This window comes from Kazachstania africana, chromosome 1 (assembly GCF_000304475.1).
Source record: "Kazachstania africana CBS 2517 chromosome 1, complete genome".
NCBI classification, from domain to species: Eukaryota; Fungi; Ascomycota; class Saccharomycetes; order Saccharomycetales; family Saccharomycetaceae; genus Kazachstania; species Kazachstania africana.
Genome location: NC_018940.1, coordinates 309,183 through 330,547, shown reverse-complemented (window position 1 = coordinate 330,547; position 21,365 = coordinate 309,183). Strand labels below are relative to the sequence as shown.

At 38.3% G+C, this 21,365-nt stretch overlaps 7 protein-coding genes across 7 annotated transcripts; 5 read left to right on the top strand and 2 right to left on the bottom strand.

Annotated features, from left to right (window-relative positions):
- Window positions 1-244: 244 nt before the first annotated feature.
- Window positions 245-3,928, top strand: SMC3 (cohesin subunit SMC3; the record flags this gene model as incomplete). Its single annotated transcript, XM_003954685.1, has 1 exon — window positions 245-3,928. The coding sequence occupies one exon, from the start codon at window positions 245-247 to the stop codon at window positions 3,926-3,928; it is 3,684 nt and encodes a 1,227-aa protein (XP_003954734.1).
- A 253-nt stretch (window positions 3,929-4,181) lies between these two features.
- Window positions 4,182-6,329, bottom strand: NET1 (Net1p; the record flags this gene model as incomplete). The annotated part of the gene is made up of 1 exon (XM_003954684.1): window positions 4,182-6,329. The coding sequence occupies one exon, from the start codon at window positions 6,327-6,329 to the stop codon at window positions 4,182-4,184; it is 2,148 nt and encodes a 715-aa protein (XP_003954733.1).
- A 1,821-nt stretch (window positions 6,330-8,150) lies between these two features.
- KAFR0A01590 (uncharacterized protein) lies at window positions 8,151-9,770 on the top strand (the record flags this gene model as incomplete). Its single annotated transcript, XM_003954683.1, has 1 exon — window positions 8,151-9,770. The coding sequence occupies one exon, from the start codon at window positions 8,151-8,153 to the stop codon at window positions 9,768-9,770; it is 1,620 nt and encodes a 539-aa protein (XP_003954732.1).
- Window positions 9,771-11,989: 2,219 nt separating this feature from the next.
- On the top strand, window positions 11,990-12,814 carry PRY1 (sterol-binding protein; the record flags this gene model as incomplete). The annotated part of the gene is made up of 1 exon (XM_003954682.1): window positions 11,990-12,814. The coding sequence occupies one exon, from the start codon at window positions 11,990-11,992 to the stop codon at window positions 12,812-12,814; it is 825 nt and encodes a 274-aa protein (XP_003954731.1).
- Window positions 12,815-13,471: 657 nt separating this feature from the next.
- Window positions 13,472-17,140, top strand: SCP160 (Scp160p; the record flags this gene model as incomplete). Its single annotated transcript, XM_003954681.1, has 1 exon — window positions 13,472-17,140. One exon carries the CDS (start codon window positions 13,472-13,474, stop codon window positions 17,138-17,140), a length of 3,669 nt encoding a protein of 1,222 aa, XP_003954730.1.
- Window positions 17,141-17,344: 204 nt separating this feature from the next.
- On the top strand, window positions 17,345-18,802 carry ARP4 (Arp4p; the record flags this gene model as incomplete). Its single annotated transcript, XM_003954680.1, has 1 exon — window positions 17,345-18,802. The coding sequence occupies one exon, from the start codon at window positions 17,345-17,347 to the stop codon at window positions 18,800-18,802; it is 1,458 nt and encodes a 485-aa protein (XP_003954729.1).
- A 210-nt stretch (window positions 18,803-19,012) lies between these two features.
- On the bottom strand, window positions 19,013-21,217 carry IML2 (Iml2p; the record flags this gene model as incomplete). The annotated part of the gene is made up of 1 exon (XM_003954679.1): window positions 19,013-21,217. One exon carries the CDS (start codon window positions 21,215-21,217, stop codon window positions 19,013-19,015), a length of 2,205 nt encoding a protein of 734 aa, XP_003954728.1.
- Window positions 21,218-21,365: the final 148 nt, after the last annotated feature.

The following is a 21,365-nucleotide window of genomic DNA, read 5'->3' as shown; positions in this document are numbered from 1 at the left end:
ATTACTGTCTTAAGTAATATAGGGACCCTTTAGGCAATATAGTCAATTCATTTCCTTAATAGGAAACTGACGCGTTATTATTTCCATTTCCAATATGTCAAAACGCGTAATGCAATTTTTTTTATATGCTATGATTCTTCTCTAATATGCAATTGAAGTTGTAATCACTCAGCCAACAAGGTATAAAGGACGTGATTCTGACAGGTGGAGCATCTTAGAAGACACCAGCCACTACTACAACAGCATGTATATTAAACGGGTAATCATAAAAGGTTTCAAAACTTACAGGAATGAGACTATAATTGACAACTTCTCACCGCACCATAATATCATAATTGGGTCGAATGGTTCAGGTAAATCCAATCTGTTTGCTGCCATTCGGTTTGTGCTCAGTGACGATTATTCAAACTTGAAAAGGGAAGAGAGACAAGGTTTAATTCACCAAGGCACTAGTGGAGGGTCATCGGTCATGAGTTGTTCCGTAGAAATTGTGTTTCATGATCCTGATAATAGAATGATACTGGCCTCAAACGCTAGTATTGTCCCAAGACCAAATAATGAAGTCTTTATCAGAAGAACAGTGGGTCTAAAAAAAGATGACTACCAAATCAATGATAGAAATGTCACTAAAAGTGACATTGTAAGAATCTTGGAGACGGCTGGATTCTCAATGAGTAACCCATATAACATAGTTCCACAAGGTAAAATTATTGCTTTGACCAATGCTAAGGACAAAGAAAGGTTGCAATTATTAGAAGATGTTGTTGGCGCTAAATCATTCGAAATAAAACTAAATGATTCCTTGAAAAAAATCAAAGAAACTGAATTTAAAAAATCAACAATAGATAAAGAATTGAGTGAACTAAAGAACAAACTCAATGAAATGGAGTGGGAAAAATTAGAGCTCGAAAAATTCAATAAATTTGATAAGAACCGCAAAGTTTTACAATTCACCCTTTATGACAGAGAATTGAATGACTTGATCAACCAAATTGAATCGCTTGATGATGATTATAACTCAATTTTGCAGTCTTCGGAGAGTTATATCCAAGAATTAGATAAAAGAGAAACAATGGTGAATGATGTTACCATGAATCTGAACACCATAGGAAATCATCTTAAAATCAAAATAAACAATGATTTGCAACAAGCTAAGTCTAATCTTGCTGAAGTGTTAAATAAATCTGCAGATATTAATCTAAAAATCAATGATCTACAAAATCAACTAAGTCTAAATACCGAACAGTCTACAAGCCTGATGGATAACTTGGGTAAAATAAAAAATAGAATTTCTGAACGTCAGGAAAAACTAAATAAGATTTTACCAAGGTTCAATGAACTCACAAACCAAGAGTTGAAATTTAAGTTTGACTTAGAACAACTTAAACAGAAACAGAGAGATCTACTATTGAAACGTAGTAGTTATGAAAGATTCGAGTCAAAACAGGAACGTGATAATTGGATCAACTCTGAAATTAAAGAGCAAGAATCGAATTTGAATGATCTACAAAATCATTCGCTGAACAATCTCTCTATCGAGTATGCAAATATCAAAGCATCCCTAAACGACATGGATGTGGAAATAAACTCTCTAAACGAATCCATAGCTGGAAATGAGATAACTTCAAATATGGAGGGACTAACTACACAGTATAATGAGAGAAAGCGCCTATATTCTGAAAAGATTGATCAACGTAAAGAGTTATGGAGACGTGAGCAGAAATTGCAAGCGATTTTGGATACTGTATCAAATGATCTTAAACAATCAGAAAGAAACCTTAATGAAACAATGGATAGAAATCTGTCACATGGTATTGCTAGTATCAAAGAAATTACCCAGAAATTAAAGCTACCACCAGATTCCGTCTTTGGGACAGTTGGTGAGTTGATAAAGGCCAGTGAGAAGTACAAAAATTGTGTGGAAATAATCGGTGGTAATCAACTTTTTCACATAATCGTTGACACTGAGGAAACGGCATCTCTTCTTATGCAAGAATTGTACAGAATGAAGGGTGGCAGAGTCACTTTCATTCCATTAAACAAAATCTACAATGATCCCAATATTACATATCCCCCAGCAGATCAATATTCTTCTTTTACTCCACTAATTAAAAAACTGAAATACGAGTCTAAATTTGAAGGTGCCATGAAACACATATTTGGTAAAACTATTGTTGTCAAAGATCTTTCATATGGTTTGAAATTAGCGAAAAAATTCAAATTAAATGCAATCACCCTAGATGGGGATAGAGCGGATAAAAGAGGTGTGTTAACAGGTGGTTACTTTGATTATCACAAGAGGACAAGACTAGAAAGTTTAAAAAATCTTTCTGATGCAAGAGACTCACATGCACAAACAACAGCTGATTTAGAAACAGTCAAACGGGAACTGGCAATCATCGATTCTGAAATTGATAAGCTAAATGGTGAATTGAGAACTATATCGAACCAAAGAGAAACAATTTTAACTAATGTAGAGCATCAGAGGGTAAAACTGAACAACAAAAAGTCTGAGAAATACGTCCTTGAGGAATCGTTGCAATCTGTCGTGCTAAAAAGAGAAAAAGTGGAAACAAATATAAGCATTATTCGGGAAAAAGTCATTTCGTATCAACATGATTTGGAGACAGACTTTGAAAGTGCACTTTCTTCGGAGCAAAAGCAGCTTTTAGAGACCATCAGTGCCTCTATTAGCAAGATTTCCAATGATTTAACAGTAACTTCTGAAGCGCTCGAAAGCATTACGACAACAATAAATACGCTGAATGCAGAACTGAATTCCAAGCTCATACCCCAGCAACAAGATATTGAGTCGAAAATTTCAGAAATTGGCGGAGGTTCCATTGCTCAAGATTTAGTCGAAGAATTAAGGTCGCTAGAATCACAGAGAGAAAGATTAGACTCTGAACAGGAGGAGGCCAAAAATGATATCTACACAATTCAGAATGAAATTGACGGCCTAAATGGGGAAAAAACCAATAATGAAAAAATATTGGAGAAAGCCAACTCCCAACAACGTCTTCTATTAAAGAAGATTGAGAATTATCAGAAAAGTGTAGAGAAGACACTGATCAAAAAGACAACCCTAGCCTCCAGACGGGATGAGTTACAACAAAAAATCAGAGAAATTGGTTTATTAGCTGAAGATGCATTGAACGATTTTAACAGTCTCTCAAGCGAGGACTTGTTAGAAAAGCTAAATGAAGCCAATTCCGAAATATCGAAGTTGGTAAATGTTAATAAGAGAGCCTTTGAAAACTTCAGAAGGTTCGGCGAAAAGCAAACAGAGTTGGTTGAAAGATCGAGAGAATTAGAGCTGTCTAAAATATCTATTCAGGAACTGATTGAAAAATTAAAGGAACAAAAAATCAATGCAGTTGATAAAACTTTTAGAAAAGTCTCAGAAAATTTTGTGAAAGTCTTCGAAACTTTGGTTCCAAGAGGTACCGGTAAATTAGTGATTCACAGGACCAACCAAGAAAATTCCGCCACTCCAGATCTTGAGGATGAAACTAACGATATGGATATAGATGCGCAGCCGATGTATACTGGTGTATCGATTTCTGTGTCATTCAATTCCAAAAATGATGAGCAACTGCATGTTGAGCAATTGTCAGGAGGACAAAAGACAGTATGTGCAATTGCTCTTATTTTAGCAATTCAAATGGTAGATCCTGCACCATTTTACCTATTTGATGAAATTGATGCTGCCTTAGATAAACAATACAGAACTGCTGTTGCGAATACCTTAAAGGAATTGTCCAAAAATGCACAGTTTATATGTACCACATTTAGAACAGATATGTTACAAGTTGCTGACAAGTTTTTCCGTGTGAAGTATGAGAATAAAATTTCTAGCGTTCTTGAGATAGAAAGGGATGAGGCTATTAATTTCATACGTGGTAGTAGCAGGTTTGCAGATGTCTGATAGGGTCTACATTCCAGTCGCTCACTATATAAGCTGTTTGATATCATTATATAACTGTACTAGTAAATAAGTTATTCTTCGTTATTTTCTCGCTACTACCATGGTTTTATGGTAATAGGACTTTATTATGCAATTAAAGTTCGCCTTATATACACATAAATATGCCTTAAGTTCATTGAACTGGAGAAGACTATCTAATGCTATGTTTTCTCGATCGTTATCACTCAATGGCATACAGAAAAAGTGTAAGTTATTATACCAACTTAGTATGACTGTCACTGTCACTATGATCTAATTCAATCGCATCGGGCTCTTCCTCACTCATGCCATCAAAATTTCTTACTTTTTCCAGCATAACTAAACCAAGCTTTTGAACACCAGCTCTATTAGCCAAATCAGACATGGAACTCAATGAAGGCCGCATTTTCGTTGGTAAACTATGAAACATGCTCTTAGAAGCTGTGTGATTAATGGTTTTCGTTGTTTTTGGCAGGTCTTGTAAAAACTGAGTAATAGGGATTTGAGTGGAGGTAGAATTTTGGGACACTAGTGGTGGTTTGGAAACGATACTCCTGGATGCAAATTTATTCCCTGTTGCGCCGTTGAAACCAGAATTATATATCGGAATGTCTTTCAGTTTTGACATGCTTACTACCTGTTTCAACTTGGTTTCAATACCTACAGTATCTTTTGAATATATATGCGAAGAATCGGAATGCTCCGTATTGATATCGCCTTGTTTCTCAGCTATCGTTTCAGCACCATTTGGCGGTGATACACTCCCTCCCCCTCCATTACTAATACCTGCAGGAAAGTCGTTTTCTACTGATGCATCATTAAGATCACCTGATTCTTCGGCAGTGTGTTGTAAAACGACAGATTCTTTCAAAGGCGGTCTTTGTGCAGGAAAATCTGTCTGCATTTCTTCATTGTAAGTATCATTGTCATTATCATCATCACTAGAAAAAGAAAGATTTTCCTCAATACCACTACTATTGTCAGTATCAATAAAGCTCCATGAGGAAAGATTGTCATCTTCACTCACAACTGAGTCTTCAGCAGAACTCTCTTTTGTAATAGTTGTGTTTCCTGCCAGCTTCTGTGCTGCTTTTCTAGCGGCTACTCTTGTAGTCCTCTGGGGTAATATATTTCTTGGATCTGGTTTCGAGTTATCAATATCCTTATGCAAAACAGTAGTATAGGGTTTTTTTCTTGATGGCGAGCGTGGTGTATTGGAAGCTCTTGCGGCCAACCAAGGTGGGATAGTGATGTTGTCATTTTCAAATACACTAATAAGATCGCTTTTTTGAAAACTTGAATTAAAACTTACATTTGGTTCATTTCTTTCGTCAAAAGTTGGTTTGTCATCGGCTTTTGAGGAAGGAGATGCAAGTAATGGATGTTCTACCTGTAAATCTTCGGTGAGTTTCTGTGGCTCAATCTCTAATACAGTGTTATCTGTAACGTCATGATCTACTATTTCCTTACGATGATTATGATGAATGGCTTTCGGCAAGGCAGCCAAATGGACATTATCAGTAATATCCTCCATTGAGGAATTATTCCTCACTGGAGAGCCATTCTTATCAGCAATTGAGCTCTGTTGACGCAGCAAAGTGCGCTGAATGTTATGTGTTTTTGAGGCTTCATTAGAAGTGAGTTTGACTTCGGTAAAGGGGGTTCTATCAATTTGAATATAACTGGTGTTCAAGTCCTTTACCGTTTTGGGGTCTGGAATTTTCAAAGTTTCTGAGATTGTCTTACTGGAGTTCGCCAATGGATGTATGGATGGCTTCGCATGTGGTTTTTCTACACGGTTTGGTTTATATGGTGTTACCGTAGTGAATTGTGGAGTACCTAACAAAGTTTTCGATTCTAGTATAGGACGGATTTGGGTTGGTAAGTGGGTGGCTGTAGAGATTCTTGACGGTTGTTGAAAACTGAATTTTTTGGAATGTGATCGGTTCTTTCTATCGAGACTACTATATTTAGAGACTGGAGACAAAATATTTTCATTTGTGAAATCATCTTTTAGAAGAACATGAACTATATTATTTGAGTTGAATACGTCTTTGACAATAAAATCTGGGTCTAGATCACAAGAATTTATATCTTGTAAAGTGAGTATACATATTGATTTGGTTAAATGAGGGTACAAAATATTGAACCTTTCGATGATTTCATCGGCCAAATGAGAGAGAGATGCTGAGGGACTAGTGAAATGTAGGAATTTTTTACTTGCCTTTGGATTATATCTTTGTCGAAAGAACGATCTGCGTTGGGATAAGCTTGTAGTAGTACTTACCATGGAAATATTTTGAATGGCACTATTTGGATCATTATTGTAACTTTGTGAGGTGAAAGCAGACGGAGGTAACAGTACGATCTGTAATTTGTACATGTAAGGAGAGGAGCAATGAAAGTCCCTTTCTCGATCGAATAAGAAAGGGGAAAGAGCTTGGATTCTGAGTATCTACAAGTTAATTAAGCCATTTGACATCCATATTGGGATGAATGAAAAAAATAAAGATGGGCCTAAAAATTTTGATATTGAGATCAAGCGAGATGCGAACAAGTGCGACTAAAAAAAGTATTAATAAAACAGAGAGAGAGAGAGAGATTGTGTGTGTGTATAAGTGGCTGGCTACCAGGGATCAATTCACGGATGAATCAGGAAGATACTCTGGAGGTTAATATAAGAAGTGTGGATTCTAGCATGTGCGTGGGTCGTTTCTTTTTGTGTGGTGTGCTTGGTGAGCCAATCTATATTGAGGAGCCTATGCTAATAAAGAAATGGCCAGTGTAAGTGCAAGGGAAGTCCAGCAATTACGTGCCACGATGACGAGACTAAGAAACACACACATGCGTGCATCAAACGAGCGAATAGCAGTTGTGTTCGAGATTAGGTGGGTCAGATTACGAAGCTTACGGGCAGTTTGGATTTGAAAATTGATCTGTGATACCTGCGGTTTCGAAGAGGAAACTACCGGGGAAAAATCTCTCTTAGCGATGCTGTCTTCTTTCAAATTGCTACACTTTTCACGCTGGTTTAGACACGGCACAGCGTGAAGTTTCCATCTCTCGAGGAAGGAAAGAGATGGCTGCCATATGGCTGAACAGCACAGCTGGACCGAAGAAAGGTTTCCTGCGTGTATTCGCCTTTCTCAGAGATTGCAGTGGACTTTCGCATTCTCACTGTGTCTTCCCAGTAGGAATTTCGGGTTGCCAAGAGACAAACTGGAAACTCCCTACAGTGAGGGAGGAATGGTTCAATTAGTTTCGTAAGGTTACCAGAAACTTTGTTCTAAAAAATCTCGAAGGTTAACCATCATGCATAATTTTTCTCTCTTTTTCTAGTTCGATGTAAAGCGTGTAATCGTACACTTTATGAACTTCGTTAGGGCAGTTTCCTTTGTAGTTCCGTTACAGATAACACTAAACAATACGCCTTCGCTACCGATTGCAGATATGGGGAGGGCACTGAGACCCAGTATGCTATCAATCCTTTATCACCCGAAAAAGTTCCGTTGCCCAGCTTTAATTCTGACTTGTGCTGGGTTAAAATGGATGAGCGCGTGATTGCATCACCTTTAGCCTACTTAAAAAAAAACGCAGCTCTCCGTCGTTTTCTCCGAAGGTAAATTATTTACACTACTGGACAATCTCCTATTACGATCTGGACAATAGAGGAGAATGGGGAAAAAAAAGAAAAAGAAACAACGCCAGAGAACTTAAAAACTTTTTCACGCCCTTGCCGGTACGCGATTGCCAATTTCGGACAACCTGCACTTCCCTAAATGGAAGGTGCCTGTTGCCGTCAGTCGACCCTTTACTGCGTCGTTTTCTGTAGAGCTAGGAAAATGGTTTCCATTTTTGGCAACCGCGTTCTGTCAATACTACTAATTCGTTTTTTAACAGGCTTAATCCACAACAAATCTTCGGGGCCTTCGCCATACCTTAAGCTACCTTTTAGTTTGCCAAGAAAGATCCGCTTGAGCTTGGACTTACCTATAGCTGAACTTAACCGGGAGAGTGACAGAATCAAAAAGAAACAAACCTGTGCTTGCAAAAATTTTCTGGAAGTGTATTTGAGCAAGCATGCCCTACAGGGTATAAATACAACAAGTGTTAGTTTTGTTTTAAATTTGTTTCAATTTTTGTCACAAATTCTCCGTTCAATACTTCATTGAAAATCACCTATACCAATTTAATCCCACTCAAAATGAAGCTCTCTAACAATGCTCTCTTGGCATTAGCCGCTCTGAAATCAGTGCATGCTGCTTCAAACAGCACTTCCGCAGTCACTACATCCAGCTCCATCTCAAAGTCCGCTTCTTCTTCTAGTAGTTCTACATCTACTTCTGCCAGCTCTAGCTCATCGGCTTCCTACAGCGAATACGCGATGACAGAGGAAGAAATCACCGAAATGCTCGATGAAACAAATTACTATAGATCACTACATGAGGACACAAACAATGTCACATGGTCCGATACATTGGCTCTCTACGCTGAAAAATACGCGTCAGAATATACCTGTAGTGGTAGCCTAACTCACTCCGGTGGTGAATACGGTGAAAATCTTGCTATCGGTTACAGTGTCACAGGTGCCGTGGATGCTTGGTACAATGAAATTTCAAAATATGACTTCTGTGATCCGGGTTATTCCTCCTCTACTGGTCATTTCACTCAATTAGTCTGGAGAGACACTACAGAAATCGGTTGTGCTATAGTATACTGTGGTTCTTACTATGGGAACTACATTGTCTGTGAATATAACCCAGCAGGAAACTACATTGGTGAATTTGCTGAAGAAGTAGGTAATTTGAAGGATTCCACTTTAACTTGTTCAAGTTCTTCTTCTTCCGCTTCTTCTACTTCTACCACCTCTTCTTCTATCTCCACCGCTACTTCCACCACCTCTTCTGATGCCTCCGCTGTCGATGCTGACTCCAAATCTACCACTTCAGTAGTTAGCAACGCCTCTACCACCTACACCACAACTGTACCAGTTTCTTCTACATCTTCTGGTGCTTCCGCCACCGATGCTGACTCCAAGTCCACCACTTTAGTAATCAGCAACGCTTCTACCACTTACACCACCACTGTACCAGTTTCTTCTGGCGATGTCGATGCCGATGCCACTGAAAAATCTACCACTTCAGTAGTCAGTAACGAATCTACTACTTATACTACTGTCGTTAAGGTTGATACTGAAACTACTACGTACTGTCCAGAATCCGAAACTTCTACTGCAGATGCCACTGAAAAATCTACCACTTCAGTAGTCAGTAACGAATCTACTACTTATACTACTGTCGTTAAGGTTGATACTGAAACTACTACATACTGTCCAGAATCCGAAACTTCTGTTGCTGGTGCAACTGAGACAACTACCGTCACTGACAATAAGACCTACACCACCACTGTATGCGACGCAACTTCTACTTACGTCAGTGATGATATTACCTACACAACTGTTTACTCTACTACCACCGTTGTTGAATGTACCGAGTGTGCTGAAGCTGCTACTACTTCCAAGAGCACTATTGTTACTTCTCCAGCTGGTACTGCTGCCACCACAACAGCTGCTTCCAACACCGAGGCTCCTGCTGAAGCTCCTGCTGAGGCTGCTACAACTACTGAGGCTCCTGCTGCTCAAGCCACGTCTGTTGACCAGACTTCTACTATTACTGAAGTTGAAACCGCTACTACAGTCACTAAGGTTTTAACTTTATCATCATCTTCTTCTACCAACACTGTGCAAGCTTACGAGGGATCAGCTGCTGTAATTGAAATGAGTAGCTCATTCTTTGCTTTGTTGGTTATCCCATTTTTATTATAAATTTGAATCGTTATTTTTATAACGACATTGTGTTATTCTTTTCTATGTAATTCTTTTAAGTATATTCCTCATTCTATTTCTTTCAATATAAACATTATTTAGTATGTAACCATTTAAAGTAGACAATAGATTCATTCACTTGTAACTTTTCGCTTATTATCAAAGAGATGGGTAGGTACTGTAAGGGCACATTTCATTGAGATAAGCGGTGAAAAAGAAAGGAAAACAACAGTAGTAGATCATCTTTGTAATTCTCTGTAACCTAGCCGTTAATTTTCGAGGCCGCCGCACCAAGCCAAAAAAGATTCATACTTTTCATGATATACATTTTCTCCATTATTATTTTCATTTTTCCAGTTCAGGTAAATTTTGTTTATCTTGTGGAGAATGAGTACGCAAAGAAAATGGGATTTACACCGAAATTTATTATTGTTTCCAAAAGGAAAGATTAGAAGATCAAAACAAAAGGATGCCTGAACCTAGTATTTGGTTAAAGGGAAAAAATTACCAGTTGGATCCATTTGATCTAGAGTGGTGATAGCGGTAGAGCTATAGTTCTGGCGGAAATAAAACAATACAAACCACCCAGAAAAGAAGGAGGGCTGAACAGTCCACCGTACATAGAAGATCAATAGCGAATGATTCTATTGGTATAGAAGTAGCATGCAAAATATCCGAGTGGCCAACACGTGTAATATGTCTAATGCCTGATGGTTCGCGTTCTGTCAAGTAGTACACGCGCCGAGACTGTTGTAACTTTTTAGGTCTTGGCCTCGTTAGATATCTAGGGTTTCAACGCACTCTAGTCGCACCAATGAAATATCCGGGCATGCCGAATCGTAGGGCGGATAAATTTCTAATATTTTGCCCTAACCAACCAGCTTTTTCGGGCATTCTTTTGTTTTGATCATCGAGAGAACTTAGAAAAGTCAGACCGGGTAGAACGTTACGTCACGTTAGAAATGATAGATTATAACAGGTGGTCAGTTTGCGGTGTCTACGAGTGCAACCTTATTACGACGATACGACCGATGGGAACATAATACTGAGAAGTAAGAAGCGAAATATCTAATAGTAAATTTCTCATCATACGAGTAATATTTGCAACCTTGTTGTTGGGTTGGCACTTTTTACCTAATTAGGAAAAGTGATTGAAATAATACACCGTGAAAAAAGGAAAAGTCCATTACTGAAAAGAGGTGAATGATTAATTGATTGGAAAGAAAAAAAAATCTAGAGTATTGTACGGACAGAGAGAATGTGTGCTGCTGACTACTATTAACAACACAATATAGAAAAGCTTTCCTATTTCCCATTCCGAGATCTACAATTTCATATGCTATCAGGCCAAGTTGCTAACCAAGAACTGCTAGGACGGTTGGAACAACCTTGCCACATGAGATAATCTAGCGGTGGGTCCGAAGGAGGAATGGTCATACACTTAGATTACCAGGAATGGATTAATAGCTTCATACAATACTGTTTTCAACCAGTCCATCATATCATGACCACCATCCGAGTTAATATTTGTTGGTTGAGTATTCTTTTCAATCTAGAACTCTTCCTTAAACACGTAGTGCTCCCGGCCCTCTCGGCGTAACTGAATATGCGAATTCTAATTTCTTTTCGTTCGCCAAATGCTTGCCTTCGCCACCTCCACTGATTTGTCGTCCCCCTTGTTTTTCTTAGAGAAAATAACACAATTTCGTTGATGAAAGAAGGAAAAAAGCACCAAATGTTTCACGAATTGGGTAAAAAATCCTCGAGGAAACCCAATAGTTTATACGCTTTCGAATACAAAGATTCTCTTGAAACAAGTCTCTCCCACAGAGGTTCCTGCACATCTAATGAAGGAAAAAAGAAACGGAAGATGATGATGATTGAACGTTTTGTAGAAGAATCCATGATTTGGTGGTACTGCTACTATTAGAACTACTCTTCGTTTACTCGTTACCTTATTTAGTTACAAATTGAATAATTCATCAATGGAAAATATAAATACGTCCAAGATATTTAAAGGTCAATTCCAATTGATTAGTAGTCCACTTGTCTTCTTAATTGTTTTTTATATTTGTTTTCATTACTTGATTACACTGTAAACATTTTGAAACTAGACGGTTAATAACTGACTAAAGATAGATCATACTAAAAAAATCTACCCGTTCATTCATTACATCCATTAGGTAAAAAATAGTAAGCCGTATACATTCCTTTATAATATGAAGTTATCAAAAGCCACTCTCCTATCATCCTTAACAGCTTCTTCTGTCCTAGCTGCTCCTGCTGTCGTCACTGTCACCGAACACGTTCACGTCGCTGCTACTGTCGTCGTTCAAGGCTTTGTCTACGTCGAAGATGGCCAAACTCAAACTACTTTCGTCACTTTAGATGGTCTCGCTCAACCAACCGCTTCTATTGCTTCTGCCATTTCAAGTAACCCAGCTGTCTCTAGCGTCGCTTCTTCTGAAGCAGTCGCTCCAACCACTACCACCACACCAACCACTACTGCCACACCAACAACAACTACAACTCCAACCACCACAACCACGCCAGCTACTTCAACTACTCCAACTACTGTTATCACCAGCACTACTTCTGCTGCCGCTACCGCTTCAAGTTTATCTGATTTCGCCTCTTCCATGTTAGAAGAACATAACGACAAGAGAGCTTTACATGAAGATACGCCTGCCCTAACTTGGTCTGAGACTTTAGCTGATTACGCTCAAAATTACGCTGATTCTTACGACTGTTCCGGTAACTTAGTACATTCCGGTGGTCAATATGGTGAAAATCTAGCCTTAGGTTATGGTACTACTGGAGCTGTCGACGCTTGGTACGACGAAATCTCAAGCTACGACTGGTCCAACCCAGGTTCAAGTTCAGGCACCGGCCATTTCACCCAAGTCGTCTGGAAATCCTCCACAGAAGTCGGTTGTGGTCTAAAGCAATGTGGTGGTTTATGGGGAGACTATGTTATCTGTTCATACAACCCAGCCGGTAACTACGCTGGCGAATACGCTGACAACGTCATGCCATTAGCTTGATTTCCCAATTCGTACGTATTCTTTCATTTTGAACTTTTCTTTTACCTGGAACCTTCTTTAACCTCTAAATATTCCCTTTCTTTTAGGTTCGTGTATTTTACAGTTTCCTACATACTTTTTCATATACATACCCTAAATTACGAATAACTCTATATGACTCCTTTATAATATCATCACCAAGTGTCTACTGACTGATCATATATATCTTAATAAACATCACTCACTATTTAAGTTTCATTACTTGTCTCAGATGCGGTTACCCTCATGCTTGCACCGATGTGATTTTCGTTTTCACCTGATGGAGAGAACGAAACGCTACGCGGGAGAGAAACAGAGAGAGAGAGAGAGAGAGAGGCCAACCTAACACGTTGATACAATGTGCGAATTAAATATACAGGCCAATATTTAGCAGCCTTACTCAAAACATCATTACTTATAGCAAGCTACCTTCATTTCAATTCAGACAATTGATACTAATTGCCTATTGTACGGTTCAAGTTTATCATTAATATAAATTTTTTTATAAAATAAAAGTTCAAACTATATTTGTCTGATACACAGTCTTAGTTATACACAAGTGAACTTTATCTCCCTTTTTGTCTTTGCCTTTTATTGTCCCCATCTTCTAACCGTTTTACCAGTGCAACATTTCTAATAATGTCCAACGCTTTGGAAGAATCAAACACTCCAGCCACGTCTGTCGACACAACTATCGATTCCGTCCCAGAAGCTACTACTCCTACAACTTCTCAATCCGTTGCTCCACAAGATAATGAATCCGCTGCCGACTCAACTACCGTGGAAGAGCAGAAGAAAACCCCATTACCTTCTCTAAAGGACTTACCATCTTTAGTCTCCAAGGACGCTTTCACAAAGACGCCAGTTTCTTGGGGTCCAAATATGAAACCGGTCGCTGCTACTCTGATGTCTCAAACTTTCACCAGCTCCTCATCAACTCCAGGTCCTAGAAGAATGAGATCAACAAACATTCAAGAAAGTTTCACCCTAGATTTACAGTCACAGTTGTCAATCACCAAACCTGAATTGTCCCGTATTGTCTTGTCCATTAAACAATCATTAGATGTCTCCATTGAATCTACTCTTTCTAAGAATTCTCGTACCTTTTTAATCTCTGGTGTCGCTGATAACGTTCATTCCGCTAAGAGAGAGTTGATCAAAAAATTAACTAAACCAATTAATGATAGAATTCAAATCCCAACTAGATGTAAAGCTGCTGTTATTGGTTCTGGCGGTAAGACCATCCGTGAAATCTCCAACAAGTTTGAAGTTAAAGTTAACGTTGGTAAGGAAGAAATTGAAGGTTCATACGATGAAGATTTGGACGACACTGCTACCGATGTTTCCTTCTTCGGTGACTTTGAATCTGTCAATCTTGCCAAGGCAAAGATTATGCAAATCGTCAAGGAAGAAACCAAGAACGCTACTATCAAGGTTAGCGTTACTGACTCCTTACTTCTACCTTTCGTCCAAATCAATTCCATCGATTCTATCCCAGGAACTATTAAATGCCAATTCTTCAAGGACACTGGTGACATTGTCATTTCTGGTTTAAGAGATGACGCTAAACAAGCTAAGATCACAATTCAAAAATACTTGGACGCTTTAGCCAACACATTAACTGAACAAAAAGTTAAAATTCCAACGAAGTTCCAATTTTTAATTGATGCCAATGAGTTAAAGGAAAAATTCAATGTTACGGTTACATTCCCAACTGCCCACAAGGATGACTTTGTTTCTTTTGCAGGCGAGGAAAAAAAAGTTAAGGAAGCTATTAGCTTCGCCAGAGCTTCCTCGAAGGCTTACGTTGTCGATTCATTAGATATTGCCAGAGCCCACTCTAAGAACATTGAACACGCTAAAAACTTGGTCTTATACTTCATGAAATACAATGCTTTGAAAACAGTATTAGATCAATCTCCAGAAATTCAGATTTCTTTACCAAGTGTCGAAGAGTTAGTGCTAGCTGAAAATGATGTTAATATCAACATTAGTGCCAAGTCAGAAGATGTTGCCAAGATTAAAGCCGCTCGTAAGGATATTATCGGTGTCGTCAATGGTATCACTCCTGAAGATACATTAACTGTCACTGACTTAGATTATGATTTGTTCCACAAAAACATCAAGCAAATCTTATCAGGTCTAAATGAAAAAATTGCTTTTATTCAATTAGGTGATTACATCAAGGGCAATGATTCCGTTATTTTAATGGCTATTACTTCTGATGAAGATTTCAAGCCAACTTCGGAGGAAATCAAAGAAACGTTACAAAGAGCTAATGGTTTATTGAACCCATTACGTGAAAAATTAAATAGTATGTCTACTAAGGTTTATGACTTGGACTCTGCTAAGCAAGAAGAACTTCTATCCAAATCTTCAGTTACTTTACCATTAATCATGGAAGATATCTCCAATGAAGATGGTAACGTTCAATTCAAACTACACACTCCAGAAAATGATAAACTTACTGTAAGAGGTGATGAAAAGGCTGTTAAGTTGGTTAACAAGGCTATCAATTTAATCATTGAATCACCATCAAAGAAGTCTAAAATAACTGTTGAAGTTCCATCTAATACTGTATCTAGATTAATTGGTAACAAGGGCTCCAATTTGCAGAACATTAAGGATAAGTTTGACGTCAATGTCGATGTTCCACCACAGGAATCCAATTCTAAGGACAAACAAGTTGAAATAACTTTAACCGGTCTTGAGTACAATCTAAATCACGCAAAGAAATTTGTTCTCGCTGAAGCTAAGAAATGGGCTGATATTGTCACGAAGCAACTTGTTGTACCAGCTAAATACTACCGTAATTTGATGGGTCCTCGTGGTTCCTACCGTACTCGTTTACAAGAAAAATACAGTGTGTTCATTAACTTTCCAACTAACGGTGACATCGTAACTGTAAGAGGTCCTTCTCGTGGTGTCAAACAAGCTTACGAAGAATTAAACTCTCTTTTAGATTTTGAAATGGAAAACGGTCATAAAGCCACTATGCAAGTCCCTGCTGAACACGTTCCAAGAGTTATTGGTAAGAATGGTGACATCATTAACGACATCAGAGCTGAATTTGGCGTTGAAATGGACTTCTTACAAAAGAATGACGATGAAAAGGTTAAAGAAACTGGTTTAATGGATCTAGAAATTGTTGGTAGTAGACAAGCTATCAAGGAAGCTCAAGCAAAGGTTCAACAAATCGTTTCAGAAGCCTCCGACTACACCAATGAAGTTTTAACTGTTGATCGTAAGTATCATAGAACAATCGTTGGCCCAGGTGGTAGAACTTTGAGAGAGATCATTTCAAAGGCCGGCGGTGATGAAATCAGAAACAAAAATGTCGATATTCCTAATGTCAATTCCGAAAGTGACGTTATTACCGTTCAAGGTCCAAAGAGTTTTGTTTCCAAGGTTGTTAAGGAAATAAATAAAATTGTTGAAGAGGGTGAAAACAGCATCACCAGAGAATTAGATATTCCAAAGGAAAGACAAGGTGCGTTGGTTGGTCCAGGTGGTGTTGTTCGTCGTCAATTGGAAACCGAATTCAATGTTGTTGTTCAAGTTCCAAACAAAGACAAAACTGGCCCAGTCACTCTCACTGGTCTACCAGAGAACATTGAAAAGGCTGAAAACAAGATTATAAATGAGATCTTGAAAGATAATTTCGACGTTGAACTAGAAGTTCCTGCTGCTGCCCACGAATTCGTCTCTGAAAGGGGTGCCCTAATTCAAAAATTAAGAATTGATGAATCTATCAATATTAAGCACGGTAATTCTACCAAGAGAGCTACAAAATTAAACCGTGCTAAGTTAGTTATTCCTCTTGACAGAGTCTATCCAGCCACCGAAGAAGAAAAATCTGAAAAGGTCAAGGTTACTATAGAAGAACTTTCAGAATCTGCAAAACTTGAAGAAGGCAACATTCCATGGAGATTAACGTACGAACCAATTGACATTTCCTACATCTTAGCTGACGACGAAGAAACCGAAGCTAAAGAGCCAAAGAAGAATACTATTGATGAAGCCAAGAAAAAGCAAGCTCTAGAAACTGCTACCAAGATTATTGAAGATAGAGTTTCCAAGGCTCCAGCTGCTAAGTTCGTTGGTTACGTTTGGGTCTCTGATGTCAAGAGATTTAACAAAATCATTGGACCAGGTGGCTCTAACATCAAGCAAATCAGAGAAGCTACTGGCGCACTAATCAATGTTCCAAGAAAATCAGATGCACCAAACGATGTAGTCTACATTAGGGGTACAAAGGAAGGTGTTGAAAAGGCGGCCGAAATGGTCGTCAAGTCATTGAAAAATTAAACTGTACAATATTAACTGTGATACACTTTTATATAGGTTTATGTGTATTTATTTTGTATAATTGTTATTTTACGTAAAAGCGATTCAAAAAAGCATGAAAAAAAATATAGGCAAATATATTTCTGCTGTGTAAAATTAGCCAGTTTTCAAAACTTACCATAAAGAAAAGTCCTTCACAAGAACATATATCATACACTAGCAACCATGTCAAATCCAGCATTACAAGTTTATGGTGGTGATGAAATTTCCGCTGTTGTTATTGATCCAGGTTCCTATTCAACCAATATTGGTTATTCAGGTACAGACTGTCCTCAAGCTATACTGCCATCTTGCTATGGTGATTACACAAATACTGACGATCCAGAAGGAAAGAAAAAGAAGGTTTTTTCTGAGCAGTCAATTTGTATACCAAGGAAAGACTACGAAATCAAGCCAATTGTTGAAAATGGAGTCGTCATAGATTGGGATGCTGCGCAAGAACAATGGTCTTGGGCTTTAGAAAATCAATTATATTTGAGATCTAATAGTGGCATTCCTGCTTTATTGACTGAGCCTATATGGAATACTGTGGAAAATAGGAAAAAATCTCTAGAACTTTTGTTGGAAGGGATGGATTTCGAGGCCTGTTACTTAGCTTCAACTCCAACATGCGTCTCTTTCGGTACTGGTAGATCGAGTTGTTTGGTTGTAGATCTCGGGCATGATACATGCAGTGTGAGTCCTGTGGTAGATGGGATGACGCTATCTAAAAGTACGAAGAGAAATTTCTTTGCAGGAGGGTATCTTAATGAATTGATAAAGAACTATATTTCACCTGAAAAAATTATCCCACTTTTTGCAATAGATAAGAGAAGACCAGAGCTGAAAAAGAAAGTATTTGAATTTCCTGTACACGAATCGTTGTACAAATACGCTAATGATCGTGGAATTTTTCAAGAATGTAAAGAGACGCTATGCCAAGTTGCTGCACCTTCAACTTTAGACAAGATGAAATCCGAATTGGCCACTGTAGCTAAGAGATCAATAGAAACGCCATGGACAGAGGAAATTATATTTGACAATGAAACTAGATATGGATTTGCAGAACAATTATTTTTGCCTAGAAAGGAAGATGTCCCAGATAACTGGAATATCTCTGAAAATGGAACTGTAGAGACGTGGCATAATGATTACGTTCCCGTAAAAAGAACAAAACCCAGTGGATCAGTAAAGTCTAATAAAGATTCCACTCCTCAGAACTCTGTTGAGCCATCCATTACTGCTGAACCACTTGATGAGACAAATGAAAATGGTAAAAGAATTATAGAGTCCTCGAGTGAAATCACGAAGGGTAGTTTACTTGGTGTTGCCGATCTGGTCCACTCATCAATTATGGCAAGTGACGTTGATCTACGTGCCACATTAGCACACAATGTTGTCTTGACTGGTGGCACTTCAACAATACCGGGTTTGAGTGACAGGCTTATGGCAGAGCTTAATAGTAGACTACCGGCCCTGAAATTTAGAATGATAACTACAGGCCATACCAGAGAAAGGCAATATCAATCTTGGTTAGGAGGCAGTGTGCTGACGAGCTTGGGGACGTTCCATCAATTATGGGTTGGAAAAGAAGAATATCAAGATGTTGGTGTTGACAGACTTTTAGCTGATCGCTTTAGATAATGATCGTAATTTGTAATATACGTATAATAATAAAAATTTTCTTATTTGCAATTGCATAGACCAGAAACCAGGAAAAATATTGCGTGCTTAGTTATTTATGTGATGCGTTTTCATTTATCGTTCGTTCGGTTTTGAATACATAATAAAGTATATAATGCGCAGGGATCTATACAATTTTTGGATAAACGCTTAACAATTTAAAAATGACTCCTATAAGGATTGTTCCACTCTATCAACTGCGGCTTTAATCTTCATTCCTACACGAGTACTTAACTCATAATCGTCTGTATAATAATTCTGGGCTCTAAGTAACCATTCTCTGCATTGTTTTAAGTCACCTAAACCGTTTATCTTCCAATTGAATAATGCACGTTCATATAAAGCTGTTGGGTAAGCCCATGGATCGTCATTCCTCTTAACGTATTTGACTTTCCCATTTTGAATATTAATAATGAGGGGTAAGACTTTTTCATCTAACAATTTACAACCTTCGTCAACTTCACCAAGTCTACGTAAAGTTAAAGACAATAGTAAGTCCCTGACTAATTCTTGGCTCTTTTCGTGTAAATCAACTGCTGGATTATGATATTCTGTCAATAGCTTCTTTGTCATTTGAAGGCCATCTTTTGTCATCCTGTTGTAACCGTTATAGAAATAAACTAATTCATGAATTGGTGACGTGGCAATTGCGTCAAGTGGGTTCTCCAGCTTCAACTTCTTTTGAACTTTCTTGAATTGTTCCACTTTTCTTAACATGAATCTATCTAGAGGTAAATTTTTAGATTTGAATGTCTTCTTACCCAAGTATTCTGGTGCGCCAAAAATTAATTTAATGGCTTTTTCCTTGTAGTAATCTTTCTTTTCAGGACGATCTGCCATATTTAATTCACACATTCTATATTCTTCCAAATAACAACAACCTGCGAAATACGTGTAGAAGGCGTGTGACCAATCACTTATGTTGACTAGTGCAAGCAACTCTTCTGCAGCTCTCTCGTATTCATGCAAATGTACTAAAGTGTTGGCACGGTCGAACATCATTAAGATTTTCACCTGTCTCATGTGGATTTTTTCGATATCAATAGAATCCATAAGAGCTACAGCTTCCTTTAAACGTCCTTCACTTGACAGCATTCTGGCTTCATTAAGTAACCACAGGGCACTATTGGGGAAAAGAGCTCTGGCCTGTAATAATGCATTTTCCAATAATTTTCCCGGATGTAGAAGAGTGAAACTGTTGAGTTCATCTTCGCTAGTTTTGATGCCACCGGATTTGGAAACTGGGGGAATATCGAAATCATCATCAGTAAATTGGAACGGTCCATCATAATAAAACATCAACGCTAAGAGACCAATACAACCATGGATGTTTCTTTCTCTAGTAGCATCCCAAATAAGCCTTAAACCTTCTTCACGAGAACCACGGAACCCGACAATTGATAAAACTGCACCAATAGTGGGTGGTAGCAACGATAGAACAACTTGTAAGATACCAAAACATAATTTAGCCCCAGAATGGATGTATTCGTCAATGGTAGGTTGTGTACCATCTAAGTTTTCGAAAATGCAGGTATGCTCAGTAATTTTATCTCGAGAGAGTTCTTTCAAAGCGTCAAGACCCAACTCTGTTCTCAATCTGTTAGCAGCGGGAGAATTACCGATATGAGAACCAGCTAATCTTTGTAATCTCATGTCGTGGACTTTTGCAGCCAATTTGAGGACCTCACCATCAAGATGATCGACGCTAGCGAAATCTTCAGGGATATCGAAAGTGGCTAAACTAGTATTATTTGAAGAAACACTGCTCTTCTCAGACCCCTCATTAGAAGAAGATACCGGTAAAGATGATTTTGATTGTGAACGATGTTTTTTCTTGTGTTCAGCATCTTTAACCAACCCCATGATTTCATGCAACATAGAATTGGCTTTTCTCAATTTCAATAGAGCTTTAGCGGCTTCCATCATACTTTCACTAAATAACATCAGTAGCGCATGCAGTAGTAGAGATTCCGTGTAAGTAACCGCATAAACAGTTCCTGCTGGATAATAGGAACTTGATTTTAAATTTGCCTTCTGGTGAGCTTGCCTACTTTTCAAAGATAATTGTTCAGCTTTGGCCAACGTATCCGATGCCTTCTTCATTTCATTAACCTCAAAACTTAAAGTAGCTTCTAAAAACTCAATAACGCCTTGAGCAAGGACATTGATAGTTTGATCCGAGCTGGTCTTTGCTTGGTCCTGTAATAGGGCCAGTCCCTTTGTAGTTCTATCGTCAAGAACGTAGTCCATTGCACGTAAAGCAACCTCGAAATCTTTAACCTGGGTCAAGACCTCTCCGGTTTTCTTGTTTGCATCAGCTTTATCATCTCCAGATGGAGATTTTGAACCTTTCAATGCACTTAGGACCCTAAACATCCTATACCCTGTGATAATACCAGTTATTAAAAAATCGGTAGATCGTCTTTGTTCTTCAATATTATTATTATCATATATACTTTTGATACTTTTCTCGAACCGTTGCTTTTTCCCGGAACAAAGCTTTAGTGATTTCCCGTTCTCCTGC